Source organism: Benincasa hispida, chromosome 5 (genome assembly GCF_027475165.1).
Source record: "Benincasa hispida cultivar pf3 chromosome 5, pf3_genome.v1.1, whole genome shotgun sequence".
Lineage (NCBI taxonomy): Eukaryota > Viridiplantae > Streptophyta > Magnoliopsida > Cucurbitales > Cucurbitaceae > Benincasa > Benincasa hispida.
The window spans coordinates 58,489,652-58,504,693 of NC_143482.1; the positions used below are offsets into that span (position 1 = coordinate 58,489,652).

The following is a 15,042-nucleotide window of genomic DNA, read 5'->3' on the forward strand; positions in this document are numbered from 1 at the left end:
GTTAATGTTCCCTTCAGTCACTGTTAGAATGCAGGGTCAAAAGTTTATTATTCCAGTAGTGTATAAGTGGAAACCTCGTAGGTGTGCTTGTTGTGGATCCTTTGGGCATACTGGGGTTGTGTGTGAGAAGCAGGGTGTGGAAAAGAGTTAAAAGTTGTGTATTGTGGCGGTTAATGAGGGATGTTTGGGGGAGAATTGGGGTACTGAAAGTGTGAGGAAAGGGCAGAACATGGGTAATGGTGAAAAGAGAGATAACCCAGTGGTTGGGAGTAAGGGTGTGGGGAGTGTTGATGAGTTTACTATGGTCAGTCATCGTAGGCGGGATAGAAAAGGTGTAGGCCATAGGGGTGGCAGTGGGTCATCGGACTCGGTGCCCTTGAGGAAAGAGCATTTTATGGGTCCCCTGGAATTACGGGGTTTGTAAAGCATGTTGATGATCGCAATAAGTTTGATATTTTGTGTGATGAGGGGGGAGACTCCCTAACTTTGGCTCTAGTGCAGGCAGATCCTGATCCATTGTCTATTATGGATGAGATGTTTGAGAGTTCGGGCAAAGGCCCAGTGGAGGTGGTAGGTGTGATCTGTTGAAAGGTCCATGATTTGGTGTTCCTGGAATGTTAGGGGGTTGAACAACCCTGTTAAGTGTAGGGTGGTGACAGACTTTCTGGCTTCATCCTCTGTTACTTTATGCTGTTTGCTTAAGACGAGGGTTCGTCGTGAAAATTTTGGTATGGTGATGGGTAGGTTTAGTGATGCATGGAATTGTGTGTGTAGCTATAGTGTGCAAAGTGTTGGGAGGATCTGGGTGATATGGCGGAAGAATGTCTATGAGTTTTCTATTGATGTCAGTGGGGATCAGTTCATTTTTGGAACCTTAGTAGATATTGTATCTACTACTAGGGTACATATCGATGTTGTGTATACCTCTAATCACGTGAACGAGAGGAGGAACTTGTGGTCTCAGCTGATGGATGTATGTGTCTCGTGACAGCTTCCTGGAGTTGTTTTGAGGGATTTTAATGTTATTCGTAGTAGTTTAGAGGATTTTGGTGGTTGCCCTAGCTTGAGGGAGATGAAGGAGTTTGATGGGGCGTTATTGGAAGCAGATCTGATTGAGTTGGGTGTGACAGGTAACTGGTTTACTTGGACTACGCCGATTGGATCGTTGCTTGTCTAATGAGGCATGGAAGGTAGCTTTTCCGTATTCGAAGGTTAGGGTTGGTCAGTGGGGAATTTCTTATCATAACCCTCTTTTGGTGTCTACAGGGGAGACGAAGAGTAGGCCGCCTCCCACTTTTCGTTATTTTTCTCATTGGACAGAGGCTCAAAATTTTATTGATACTATCAGGTCAGTATGGAGAAGTTCTGAGGATGTATCCCCTATGGTCAACTTTGTGCGAAATTTGAAGGCAGTAAAGAGAGTTTTACGTGCTTCATTTGGGAGGCGTATCTCTGTGTTAGCTAATGAGGTGAGGGCGGCTAGGCAGGTTATGGAGGTTGCTCAGGCGAAGGTAGAAAGGGGTCTTGCTTTAGAGTCGGTGTGTGTAGAGGCGGCTCAGGCCACTGAGGTGTTTTAATCAGTACTGAGATTGGATGAGGCGTTGCTCTGACAGAAGGCCAGGGTGAGGTGGCTGGAGTTAGGTGATATGAACACAACTTTCTTTCATCGTTGTGTTCGTTCTCAACGCAGCTGCAGTGATTTATTTACGGTCGTGGATGCTGAGAGGATTCGCCAGATGGTGCATGACAGGGTGGCAGGGATGGCAGTAGATTTCTTTTGGGGTTGTTTAGGGTCTCAACCAGTGGGGTATAGGGATCTTACTGCCAGAATTGGGGATATTGTGCAATTCAGCTGGTCCGAGGAGGGGGTGGAGGAGCTTAGTCGCCCAGTGAGTCGAGATGAGATTAAGAAGGCTTTATTCTCGATGAAGTTTGGAAAGGCTCATGGGCCTTATGGGTTTTCGGTTGATTTTTACAGAGCTGCTTGACATGTGGTTGGGGATGATTTCTGTGATGTTGTGCTGAATTTTTTTTAGTCTTGTTACCTTCCTGGTGGAGTTAATTCTACTACTATCACTCTTATCCCAAAGAGACGGGGAGTTAAACGTATAGAGGAGTTTTGTCCTATTTCTTGTTGCAATGTTGTGTACAAGTGTATCTCGAGGATCTTAGCTGAAAGATTGCGGTTGTGGTTGCCTGCTTTCATCAGTGGTAATCAGTCTGTGTTTGCTCCGGGTAGGTCGATTTTTGAAAACACATTATTGTGTCAGAAGCTTGTGAGGGGATATAAGGAGGGTAGAGGGAAGCCGCGTTGTGTGTTGAAGGTAGACCTTCAAAAGGTGTATGATTCGGTAAATTGGGATTTTTTGTTTAGTGTGTTGCTGGCTATAGGTACGCCCCTCCAGTTTGTTAGTTGGGTGAGGACTTGTGTTACTTCGCCTATGTTCTCTGTGATGGTTAATGGTTCCTTTGAGGGATTTTTTCCTAGTAGGAAAAGGTTGAGGCAGGGGGATCCGTTGTCTCCTTTTTTGTTTGTGATGGTGATGGAGGTATTGTCTAGGTTGTTGAATAATCCTCCTATGTGGTTTAGGTTCCATGATCGGTGTGAGCGTGTGAGCCTGACTCATTTAGTTTTTGCAGACGATTTGATGATTTTCTGTGCAGCTGAGAGAGATTCTTTGGAGTTTATGAGGTAGGTCCTGGTAGATTTTGCAGGGTTGTCTGGGTTAGTTGCTAATGTTGGAAAGAGTTCCATGTTTATTGCGGGTGTGGAGTCTGGGGAGGCGGAGGAACTAGCTGTGTTTATAGGTTGCTCTCTTGGTTCGCTGCCTATTAGGTACCTGGGTTTACCTTTATTGGCGGGTCGATTGAAGGCTGGGGATTGTGCTCCTTTGATTCAGAGGATTACAGCTCGTATTAGAAGCTGGGCAGTGTGGTCCCTCTCATTTGCTGAGAGGCTACAACTTGTTAGGTCTTTCTTACAATCCTTTCAGGTGTTTTGGTGTAGCATCTTCGTGTTGCCTGCGTGTGTAACTCATGAGGTTGATCGTCTATTACATAGTTATTTATGGAAGGGTAATGCAGTGAGTCGGGGTGATGCATGGGTGGCATGGGATGAGGTATGCATGCCGCTGGGCGGGGGGGGGGGGGGGGGGGGGGGGGGTGTGAAGCATGTGGCATCTTGGAACCAGGTTGCTATTATGAAGTTGCTCTAGCTTCTCTTAATTAAATCAGGTTTATTATGGGTGGCGTGGGTGGAGGCTTATATTTTGCGTGGGCGGTGTTTGTAGGCTATTCGGAGTGAGGTTGAGAGGTCTTGGTGCTTGAAGGCTATCTTGCGAAATATAAACAGATTCAAGCATTTGGTTCATTTGATGGTTGGTGATGATCGGTCTTGTTTTGTTTGGTGAGATCCTTGGCTGCCGGGGGGGTGCGATTTTGGATTCCTATGGGTTTACGGTGGTTTATGATGCAAAGAGTAGTTTGGAGGCGCGGTTGTCAGAATTCATGGATGGTGAAGGAGATTGGAGTTGGCCTACAGTGTCTTGGGAGTTTCTTGAGATATGGGGTCTTATTTAGGCAGTGGGGCCTAGAGTGAGGGGGGAAGATTATTAGATGTGGGTGCCGGATGCGAGTGGTCGATTTTCTATCGCTAGTGCGTGGGAGAATTTGCGTCCTCGTCGTCCTAGGGTATCTTGGGCTGGTATTTTGTGGACGGGGGGTGGTATTCCACGTCACTCCTTCTGTGTGTGGTTAGCTGTGAGGAACGGGTTGGGTACGCAGGATTGGTTGAGGAGTTGGGATGTGTTATAGGGGGTGCCTTCTGTGTGGGGGAGATGTGAAGTCGCGAGATCATTTATTTTTTGAGTGTGGGTTTGGGAGAGAGGTGTAATCTGGTGTGTTGCGTCAGTTGGGCTCGTCGCATCGGGTGGCGGGTTGGGATGTGGAGTTGAGTTGGTTGTGTTGAATGAGGTCGGGTAAGGGGGTGCGTAGTAAGTTATTCCGTGTATTCTGGTGTGCTTCCATATACTACATCTGGCAAGAACATAATCGACGATTGCATGAAAGTAGACTGAGGTCGATGTCAACTCTGGTTCACCTTATGGTCTCTACGGTTCGTGCTCGTGCTTCTTCCTGGCGGGTTGATCTTCTTGGTCTTATATAGTGTGTTTACAGATGTTTTCTTGTTGTACTTTTCATTGTTCTTTGTTTTGCTGTTGTCCTTTGTTTGTGAGATTTTGGTTTCTTTTCTCTGGTTTTCTCTCGTGGCCTGCGTGTTTGTTTTTTGTGTTGGTTTTGTTTTGTTCTTATCTTGTAGACTTTGTTTTTGGTTTTGTTACCCTATCTTTGCTTGTACTTTGATGCTTTGATGCCTTGATCCCGGGTTGTGGGATCCCATTGTTGTTGTATAATAATATCACCTATTCTAAAAAAAAAAAAAAAAAAAAATCTTTCAACCCCTTCATTTTAAAATCTTTTTAGGATAACTAACTCTTTATAACACGATGGAAACTTTTTATCATTAAGTACTTTCATAAAATTAGTTTTGTTGGATGGTGATTTCTTCTTTAAAAGTCGTTGGATCCCAATAACAATGATCATGATTTTTAAAAAGTTAGTGGTCGTTTCACTAAGTTTCATAATTTTGAAAATTTTGATGATGGGCATGGATGAATGACTATTGGATTCACACATGATTCATCCACTCCCATGATAAATTCACATTTTTTTACTCTATCATTACACTGCAAATTTCCATGGATTTTAGAATTAGTGTGAATTGAGGATTTTTGTGGATTTGTTTTTTCTTTTTTTGACAAAAGAAAACGATGAACAAATCATTCGAAATTTGTGATTGTGTTATGAAGATGATTGGGGTTTGATTTGATTGGTTTTTATTTATTGAAATGTAGATTTTTAATGAGATTACTTTTTTAGATCAAACTTTTATATTTTTGTTCAAATTTGTGATGTATTCATAAGTGGTTATGTTATAGAGAATATTTCTCTTTTCCCACTTTTTTTTTATTTGTCCATAATAATCGTTTGTAGATTTCTATTTTGTATCATGGTTGTAAATAAGGTTGGCAATAGGGCGGGGTGGGGCCGGGGATGCACTTCCCATCCCCGTCTCCTTCCCACGGGGAGTCGGGGTCGGGGTCGGGGTCGAGGAATTCTCATTCGGGGATCGGGTCCCCACGGAGAAAATTTTCTCGTTTATATTTATATTTATATTTATTTATTTATTTAAAATCAATTAATTTTTTGTATTTATATTTAAATTTTAAATATTTGATATAACAAAATAGTATTATTATATTTTAATTATTTAAATAAATAATTAAAAACATTGTAGATTTAATAAAAAAAATTAATATAATTATATTATGAAATGAATTAAAAATTAAGAAAAAAGGTTAAAATAATAAAACTAGCTATTGATATGTATATGTATATATATATTAATGTTATTATTATTTTAAAAAAATATATTCAGGGCGGGGTCGGGGACGGGGATAGGGCGGGGATGGTTTTTATCTCCGGTTTGACCACATCCCTGTGGGGACCCGACTCCTTTTTTATGATATTTTGATATACAGTTTTGTTATTTTTTATTGCAGTTGCAAGTTTTTGTGACATATGTTTGTTTATCCGCATTTGTAGATTTTGGTATATTATTAAGCAAAGGCTTTATCATTATTGATACGTTTTATTGCCTTTTTAATTATAATATGAGATGAGTTTATTTTCAATTGATATTTATGTTTATTTTTAATTGATATTCATACTGTACAGAAAATAAAGAAAGTTGGTTAAGATATGGAGAAAATCATTGGGATGGAGAAGAAATAAAGAGAAAATAAGAGGATGGGGGATACAAAGAGATTTGAGAAAATTAGGGAATAACAAATAATGATGGGAGAAATTGACAGAAATATAGAGTTCATTTAATTTTATTTTTAATTTAGAAGTAGGTTCTCTATCGGCATAATCTCATAATTTTAGGATATTTTTTAACGAATTTAAATATTATTATTCAATCATGAACAAAATTCAATAATATTATTTTAACGTATATATAAAATTGGTAAATATTGTATAGCTAAATCAAAATTAAATATTATTATTCAGTGATGAACAAGTTTCTATTTATTAATATATTATTATTCAAAATTAAATATTAATTTGTATCAATTCTCTTAATTAATTTTTTTAGATTCCAAGCTATTGAAATTAAAGTTTGTTAGATTTTAATTAGATGAAGATTTATTTGATTATGAAAATTAAACCGACGGGCTGGAGAATTCATTAATTTATTTAATGTTGCTATTTCAACCCTAAAATTTTTTTAAAAAATATTTCATTTTATCCCTTATCTTAATTAGGGGTGTTAAAAAAAAGCTGATAACCCAAAAAAATCGATCAATCCAACCTAACCTGATTTGGGTTGAGTTGGGTTCAAATAAATGAAAATTTTATGGGTTGGGTTGGTTCATGAATTCACCTAGTATAACCCAAACCAACCCGAATTTATTATTAACTTTAAAATATGTTTTTTATTACTCATAACACAATTATTTATACATATATTGATTTTAATTTTGTTTAATTTAAATATTTTTTTGAATAATTTATTTTTTAACAACTCTCAAAATTAGTTTCTTTGCGCTTTAAAAAGAAAATTTTCACTATATAAATTGAAATTGAGTTGTTAATCTTAATTCAATATATAAAAATATTTAAATTAGATTTTTACATATTTACGTTTTGCTTCTTTTTAGAACAAAATTTTACGTATATGACCCGATTAACCCGAACCAACCCAACCCAACCCAAATATTTCATGGTTGGGTACCCAACTCAAATATTTAATGATTGGGTTAGATTAGGTTCATTTTTCAATAAGGGTTGTTCGTTATTTGGAACAATTGGGTTGGGTCTGAAACGTCTTTCAACCCAACCCAATCCAACCCATGAACACCCCTATTAATTATTATTATTATTTTTTTTTTAGATTTTTAGCCATTGAAATTAAAGTCAGCCTTGAGAATCATTAATTTATTTAATGTTATTATTTTGACAACAAAAAAAAATTGGTTAAATCTTTCATTTGTATAAGTTTTTTTTGGATTCCTAACCATTAAATTTTTTTGTTTGGTTAGATTTAAATTATATGGAGATTTATTGATGATGAAAAATCAACTGAATTCTTTAATTTATTTTTCTCCATAATGATATTATTTCAACTCTGAATATTTACACATTTTATTTCATTTTTCATTTTTCATTTTTCAAATTTTTATTGTGTTTTAATAAATGTTTTAATTCCTCCTCTATTTTTCATTCATTATTTTCCCAAACATAAATGTATAAATACGTTACATTTTTTAAAAAAATATTATTAAATTAACGAAATAGAATAACCTTGTAATTTTATTCACTTAGGGATTGTATTATTTAGAATTTAGGATACATATATCAAATGATTATTATAGACATTTTAAATCTATATTATTTTAAATTTATGACACATATGTCAAATTATTATTATAGACAATTTAAATAAAATATAGTGAAAAAAAATAAAGACTTCGATGGATCTCGAGGTTTTATAAAAATAAATAAATAAAATAACCAACAAATATTTGTCCTATTTTGATTTTTTTAAAATCCCCTAAACCAGAAGTTTCACTTAAAAAATTATATAAAAATTAGGCTTTTATTTGCTTTTCAAGTCACTGCATTCGAACCACTATAAAAAAATTACTTCACGAAATAATAATTAAGATAGGTTATTATGTCACTTTTATATCAATTTGTTTCACAAACTTTATTTGCATCATAATTTTATTTATTCATATATTTCTATATATCATTCTCCGTTTATAGTTTTAAATTTCATATTAACTATTTAAATTTTAAATTCAACCATAAGTATATTCATTCAAAAAAACTATTTACCTTAAAAAAACCATCTAAAAAATTTTCAAGAACATTTAAAACATTCCATCCATTGTCAATTAACTTGAAAACAAGAAATATGTAATTTTTTTTATACTATTTTGAAATCACTTTTTTTTCATGTCCAATATTTACTAATTAAATTCAATCAACTTTAGATCAAATTTTTATGTTAAGAAACTATTAAATTGTAATTTGAAATTTATTCTAAAAATTTATGTAAAAAAAATTTTAAGCTTCCACGTGTCTTCCAACTAATATATATATAATTTGGGTTGAGTTGGCTTGGGTCTTGACTGGAATAAAAAAATTAATAGATTTTTCCCCTATTTTTCTTAAATTTCAAGTGAAAATGTACATTAATTAAGGGCTTGAAGGCCCAGGAATATGTGGCGAAATTCGAACTAAGGCCTACAGATCGAAACCCTATCTTGTCGGACTGGAAGGAGCAAATCCAGGCCCGAAATTAAAGAAATGGAATATGCGATTCAGCTCCATTTTCACTTCATCCATCTCTCAATTCACATAATCAATTGACGCGATTTCATCATCACTGCCTTCTCCAATTCATTCAATTCTTCCCCTTTTCTGTTAATTTTTTATACCGTCAACACTTCAATTTCATTTTGTGTTACTGTATTTTTCTTTTCTCCTTATTCAATTGCAGTACATACTTTTTCTTCTCGCTTTTTAATCTCCGGGTTTCGTTATCGTTTCGGGGTTTTCGATGTTTCTTCTGGGATAGGGTCAGTGTTAGGTTTTTTCTTTTTTCATTTCTCGGGATTCTTTTGCTGATCGATCTGCGTTAAACGGATATGGGTGCCGACGGTGATTCCTGCGAGCACCGGGTTGATGGCGATGGTGAAGAAGGAGGAGTTAGTGTTGCAGTTAACATTCGATGTTCTAATGGGTCGAAATTTTCGGTGACGACGAGTCTGGATTCCACGGTTGGGACATTCAAATCAATTCTTGCTCAGAATTGTGATATCCCAGCTGATCAGCAGCGCTTGATCTACAAGGGTCGCATCTTAAAGGACGATCAGACCTTAGTTAGTTATGGTATGTTCTTCTTCTTCTTCTTCTTTTTTATTTGTTTTTTATTTGTTTATTTATTTTTTGAGTTTTTTTGTGATATGGAATTGTTTGATATGGAAGTATGTGGACTAAAGTTTGATGGGTAATTATCGTTTTGCTTTGTTTATTATAATTGGGTTTTTGAAGGATACGTGAGTGTGAATTTTTTCGGGGTTGTTTCTCAAGTTATAGTTTTCATTTGTTCCTAAGGGATTCTCCTGATTGATAGGATTGTAATCGTCTCCTGAATCATGTCGGCTCTTTGTGTTGATTCTTTTCTTTTCCCCTTTGTCTCAAATGTTCCTTTTTTTGGTACAGGGTTTGGCATAAGCCAAGTATAGATCAATTACCCGGGAATTGATGGGAAATTCTTTATGTTCATATTCTGTTGGGTCTGAGTATAGTTTAATGGAAGGTACTGAGTATAGTGCAACTGCTGCAGCCGGTTGTGTACTTTATGATCCTCTCTGTTCTTGACTTTCCCAAGTTGGTCTTTGTGTTCTAAGTCTTGTGACTGTATTATTTTATTCTTTCAGAATTAAATATGTATGGCATAATGTGAGGTGCCTGTACACCCAAGTTATATTTATTTGTATGAAGCTAAAATAATGTGCACGATTAGCTTAACAAGATGTACAGTTCCAGCTTTCGATTCCCATTTCATTCCTAGTGCCGGAGGTTCTTATGTTCATGTTGAATATTGGCTCAGTTATATAATGTACTCCGTGGTTATTATTTAGTGATTATTGTGAGACACATTACATTGATAAATTATGCTTATTATTTGCCTGCTGTCTGTATCCTTTTGTGCTTTTGAAGAACGGGTTAAGCTTGTTTCATTAGCACTCTTGCATTTTTTGCTGTAATTGCCGTTGAGGATATGTATTCTTGTTTGCATCTTTCCTGTCACCTGAAACTGACTTCTTATCCTTTTGCCTTTTCTTTTTGAAGGTTTACAGGCGGATCACACTATTCACATGGTTCGTGGTTTTGCCCAAACTTCATCAACTCCTTCTGCGCCTGCTTCTAATGTTAACAGTAGAAGTTCTGACACTGCTCCTGGCGTCACAAGAGGTGTTGGTTCTAACGAGAGTGGTGCTTCTGGAAATGCTGGCCTTGGTGCATCATTATTTCCTGGACTGGGTTTCAATCCTCTCGGTGGGGGTGCGGGTGGACTTCCTGAGTTTGAGCAAGTGCAACAACAGTTGACTCAGAATCCAAACATGATGAGGGAAATAATGAACATGCCTGCAATTCAGAACTTGATGAATAACCCTGACTTGATGCGAACCTTAATTATGAGCAATCCTCAGATGCGGGATATTATTGACAGGAACCCAGAGCTTGCTCATATACTCAATGATCCTGGTATCCTTCGACAGACATTAGAGGCTGCAAGGAATCCTGAACTCATGAGAGAGATGATGAGAAACACTGACAGAGCAATGAGTAACATTGAATCTTCTCCTGAGGGATTTAACATGCTGAGGCGGATGTATGAAAATCTTCAGGAGCCGTTTCTAAATGCAACAACAATGGCTGGAAATGCTGGAAATGATTTGAGTTCAAATCCATTTGCTGCTCTCTTGCCAAACCAAGGAGGTGCACAAGCGAGGAATGAGTCCAATAATTCTTCAACTACAGGATCAGAAACAACAGGAAATGCTGCTCCGAATACAAATCCACTTCCTAATCCCTGGGGTAACAATGCTAGTAGCAAAACATTGCCTCTTATACCTTTTAAGACTAGTCAAGTACAATTTTGGTTGCAATTCTAATCTATTCCTCTCATTTTTTTTTGTTAGAGCATGCCTTTCTGCATTCAAATGACATAACTCACATTTATCTTTTTGCGTTCAAATGAAATTATAATGGGAAATATTTACTTTTGTCTATGACTTGATATATTTTAGATAAGATTTATAATTTTATGTGGTTGTTTCTTGAAGGTACTTTTGCTCATCAATACTCTGATTTCTTATTTATTTACTTACTGAGTTTCTGTAATTTTTTCAAAAAGAAAATTTCACCTATGGTATTATATTTCTCTGGCCAAATTAAACGCATGACTCTATCTTTCTTGAGTTCTCTCAAGCTCTTTTGGCTTATTTCGTTGTAAATTTGAATCTCATACCATTCGTTTGGGAACCCAACTTCCCCATTTCCTTCACCCTATTAACATGGTTCATCTCATCTTTACTGAATGGTGGCATATTTCAATGTTTTTTTTAGGAGGAACTCAAACCACAACCACACAGCCTACTCCAGCAGGTGATGCAAGGGCTCCTGGTATTGGGGGTTTAGGAGGGGCTGGTCGTTTTGGTGGTGCTGTGCCAGACGCGGCTCAGTTGAATCAGTTTCTGCAAAACCCAGCTATTTCACAGATGATGCAAAGCCTGCTCTCCAATCCTCAGTATATGAATCAAGTACTGTGCTTATATGATAATATTTCCTGCTAAATTAGTTATATGCCATATGGAAGGTTTTGTAATTCCCATATTCTTTGATTTGAACTATAGATCCTCAATCTCAACCCACAGCTACGAAGTATGGTTGATATGAATCCTCAATTAAGAGAGATGATGCAAAATCCAGAGTTTGTTCGCCAACTAACTAATCCTGAGATGATGCAGGTACAACTTCTCAGACATCTCCCCACCCACCCACCGCACCCAAAAGAAAAGGAAAGAAACGATGAGATAATCTGCATTCTAATCTTGATTTCACTGGTTGGAATCGATTGGTGTTCATCGTAATGTGATGATGGTTCATAATAGCTTATTGATATCATTACCAAATTTTTGTTCTCTATTAAAATACATCTATAATTTTCTTGGTTCATTTCTGCATTTCCTGCTTGCAGCAAATGCTATCAATTCAGCAGACCCTCCTCTCTACCTTAAATCGACAGCCATCGTCTCAGTGAGTCCAACGTCCTCTCTTTAATTTACATTATTGTGCACCTTTGTATCTCAAATAATCGGCCGATTGAAACCATGGTCAGGGATCACATTTTATATAGAATGCTGGTGACTCATCAATCATCATCATATACTGAAACTGTTTTTCTTCCTTGTATAATCAAACCTCATCCGGAATGAATTCTGTGGCCTGATAACTGTTTGGTAACTTAGTAGCTTGATGAATTTGTCAAGATATTATTGTTGTACGATTAATCTTTGTGAATTGTAACAGATTTCGTTCTTTATTCACACTGATTTTTCACTCTACGTCATATATTAATTACTTCCTATGATTTACAGAGATTCTGCTCAAACAGGTGCTGCTGCAGGTATGGTGATGGATGATTTCTACATATGATGTTCCTCATTTTCTTTCACATAACCAATGTTTCTATGTCTCATGAGTTATAGGTGTTCCTAGCACTGCTGGATTGGAGATGTTAATGAACCTGTTTGGTGGTCTCGGTGCTGGTGGGTTGGCTACTCCGAACAATCCCAACGGTTCGATTATCTACTCGCTTCGTTATTTTCTTTTTACTGTTGCAGCTAGCTCACCCTCCTGGGGTTCTCTTCCCAGTTCTCCCTCATACTTAAACATCAAATAAACTTTCTTTGCAGTGCCCCCAGAAGAACTATACGCAACTCAACTTTCACAGCTCCAAGAGATGGGTTTCTTTGACACTCAAGAAAATATCAGAGCTCTACGTGCTACCTCCGGGAACGTCCACGCTGCTGTTGAGCGACTGCTGGGAAATCTCGGGCAGTAAAATTGATAATACCTACCTTTCTTCTTAAAAAATTTAATTGAGATTTGTGATGCAGACATGTACTAGTGAAACTATAGATCTACAGCACAAACAGCTGCACATGCCAGAGACATTACAGGTTATGTTTTGGAATCTGAATAATTGAAGTTCTTCCCCATGAGATAGAGATATATAGACTTGTGGATATGTTATGGATTACTATATTAAATTTGTCGCTCCCCTTCCCCAGCTTTGACATCCCTCCAAAAAGACTTGTAAATACATTTTAAATGTTTCAAATTTTATTGGAACTTGATCAGCAGCAGTCTTTAAATTCTCATCCCCCCCCCCCCCCCCCCTTTTTTTTTTTTTTTTTTTTGTGGGAAAAAAAAGTGTTGATGCTGATTTCTGTTGGCTTCTGTCTCTCTCTAGTTCTTTGATTAAATTGGTGAGTTTGTAGATCTGAACTTAGAAGAGCTGCATTTCAATATTGCTCTCATCTTGTTCTGGGATTAATGGACAGAATTTTCCTTTGATATATTTATTCCTTGGTTTAATTTGTGTAATCTCCAAATTCCAATTTGTGTTTGTGAAAAAGGAAAATTAATGATTCTTCTGTCATTTAATTTATAAATAATAAAAATCATTCATGAATTTTTTTCAAGTTATCATAATACTTGCGTATTCTGATTTTCATTTGAGAAAGATTTCAGATTTCAGTTTAAGTCGTTTTTTAAATTGTTATTTTGTCATACTCGCTTTGGAACAGTGTTTTCGGTTTGAGTCTCTTTTTTTAGGCTAGATATCAATTTTGGAAATTGTATTAATTTTAACTTTAAATTAATAATTGTATCAATTTAAATCTTGAATTTTGAGGATCCTATCAATTTAAATTCCAAACTAATAATTGTCCCAATTTAAACTCTAAACTTTTATAAGTATATCAATTTTAATTTTAAACTTGCGAACCTTCTATTATGTTTTATGTTTTATTTGGATACATTTAAATTGATATAATTGTTAAGATTGAGGTTTAAATTGATATTTTTCATTTTTTTAAAATAAAGACTTTATTAAACCCCATTCTTGTAGAGGAACCAAAGGATGAAGGTCGTCGTTAATACCTTTTTAACTTTAACTAGTCTTTTTGAAATGAGGTCACTGAAATATAAAAGAAGTTTAATAGGTTTTAAACTCTTAATTTGGTCATCAGGTTTTTGGTTTTGTATTTAATTGGTTTTTAATTTTTTAAAATTTAAGAATCTACCTTTAAGTTTATGGTTACATTAGACAGCAATAAATCAATTTTTTAAAAAAATTCAAATATGATGAGGTTTTATTGAAAAAAAAAAACATGAAAACAAGTATACTGATTATCTAATAGTTCTCTTCATTCATCATTTATGAATTTAGGTGATTCCAATTATTAATGTTGATTTAATTTGTAATTTATCTTAATGTTTTATAGATTAAATTACAAATTTAGTTATTGATTTCAGAAGTATTATCTAAAAAGTTTCAAATTTTTGTCTAATAAATATTAAACATTCACTTGTATATTGAGTGAATTTCTAAGATCTCATCTGATAATCAGTTCGGCCTCGTTTGGTAATCATTTCGTTTTTTAAAATTAAGCCTATTTCATTCACATTTCTTATAATAATTTACATTTTTCTTAAGTATAATGGTTGAATTCTTAGTCAAATTTTAAAAAAAAACAACTTTTTTAGTTCTCAAATTTTGGTTTGATTTTTTAAACTATTGGTGAAAATGAAATAATAAAGGAAGAAATTTGGAGGTGGAAATAATGTTCATAGGTTTAATTTAAAAAAATAAATAAAAACAAAAACAAAACAACAAAATGGTTACCAAATCCGGTCTTATTTTTTGTTTTTTGTTTTTGAAAATTAAGTCTATTTCTTTTCTATTTCTTATCACGATTTGCATCTTTATAATGATTAAATTCTTATATAAATTCCAAAAACAAAAACAAAATTTTTAAAAAGCTTTTTTTTTAGTTTTCAAAATTTGGTTTGGTTTTTTAAACATAGTTTATAAGTAGATAACAAAATAAGAAATTTGGAGGTGGAAAGAATGTCTAGACTTAATTTTCAAAAACCAAATCTTTATCAAACGAGACCTACATTGTCCAATTAGTAGGTCATTGATATAGTTAACATTTTTTTAACTCATGTAACCACTAAACATAATATTAATTTTTTAGGGTTTCATGATACATAAAAGTAAAATTTCTATATAATAGATCAATTATCAAATATGTTATTTACAAAAAGAAA

General features: G+C 35.1%; 2 protein-coding genes across 2 annotated transcripts; both read left to right on the plus strand.

The window, feature by feature from the left end:
* Positions 1-229: 229 nt before the first annotated feature.
* On the plus strand, positions 230-3,579 carry LOC120088982 (uncharacterized). Its single transcript, XM_090313624.1, has 12 exons — positions 230-304; positions 502-570; positions 704-901; positions 992-1,130; positions 1,267-1,568; positions 1,614-1,964; positions 2,037-2,235; positions 2,392-2,497; positions 2,591-2,692; positions 2,837-2,971; positions 3,062-3,119; positions 3,412-3,579. Exons 1-12 carry the CDS (start codon positions 230-232, stop codon positions 3,577-3,579), a joined length of 1,902 nt encoding a protein of 633 aa, XP_090169750.1.
* A 4,774-nt stretch (positions 3,580-8,353) lies between these two features.
* LOC120078001 (ubiquitin domain-containing protein DSK2b-like) lies at positions 8,354-13,064 on the plus strand. Its single transcript, XM_039032167.2, has 8 exons — positions 8,354-9,021; positions 9,988-10,737; positions 11,269-11,462; positions 11,556-11,669; positions 11,900-11,958; positions 12,300-12,328; positions 12,411-12,500; positions 12,618-13,064. Exons 1-8 carry the CDS (start codon positions 8,778-8,780, stop codon positions 12,764-12,766), a joined length of 1,629 nt encoding a protein of 542 aa, XP_038888095.2. The 5' UTR covers positions 8,354-8,777; the 3' UTR covers positions 12,767-13,064.
* Positions 13,065-15,042: the final 1,978 nt, after the last annotated feature.

What these genes read in the sequence shown, in the direction of transcription:
- LOC120078001 (XM_039032167.2), top strand. Translation starts at nt 8,778, where the DNA reads ATGGGTGCCGACGGTGATTCCTGCGAGCACCGGGTTGATGGCGATGGT. An exon ending in TCAGACCTTAGTTAGTTATG is followed by an intron (nt 9,022 to 9,987) that starts GTATGTTCTTCT and finishes TTCTTTTTGAAG; the next exon opens with GTTTACAGGCGGATCACACT. An exon ending in CTAATCCTGAGATGATGCAG is followed by an intron (nt 11,670 to 11,899) that starts GTACAACTTCTC and finishes TCCTGCTTGCAG; the next exon opens with CAAATGCTATCAATTCAGCA.
- LOC120088982 (XM_090313624.1), top strand. Translation starts at nt 230, where the DNA reads ATGGGTAATGGTGAAAAGAGAGATAACCCAGTGGTTGGGAGTAAGGGT. An exon ending in GCAAAGGCCCAGTGGAGGTG is followed by an intron (nt 571 to 703) that starts GTAGGTGTGATC and finishes TGTTTGCTTAAG; the next exon opens with ACGAGGGTTCGTCGTGAAAA. An exon ending in GAGAGGCTACAACTTGTTAG is followed by an intron (nt 2,972 to 3,061) that starts GTCTTTCTTACA and finishes TCTATTACATAG; the next exon opens with TTATTTATGGAAGGGTAATG.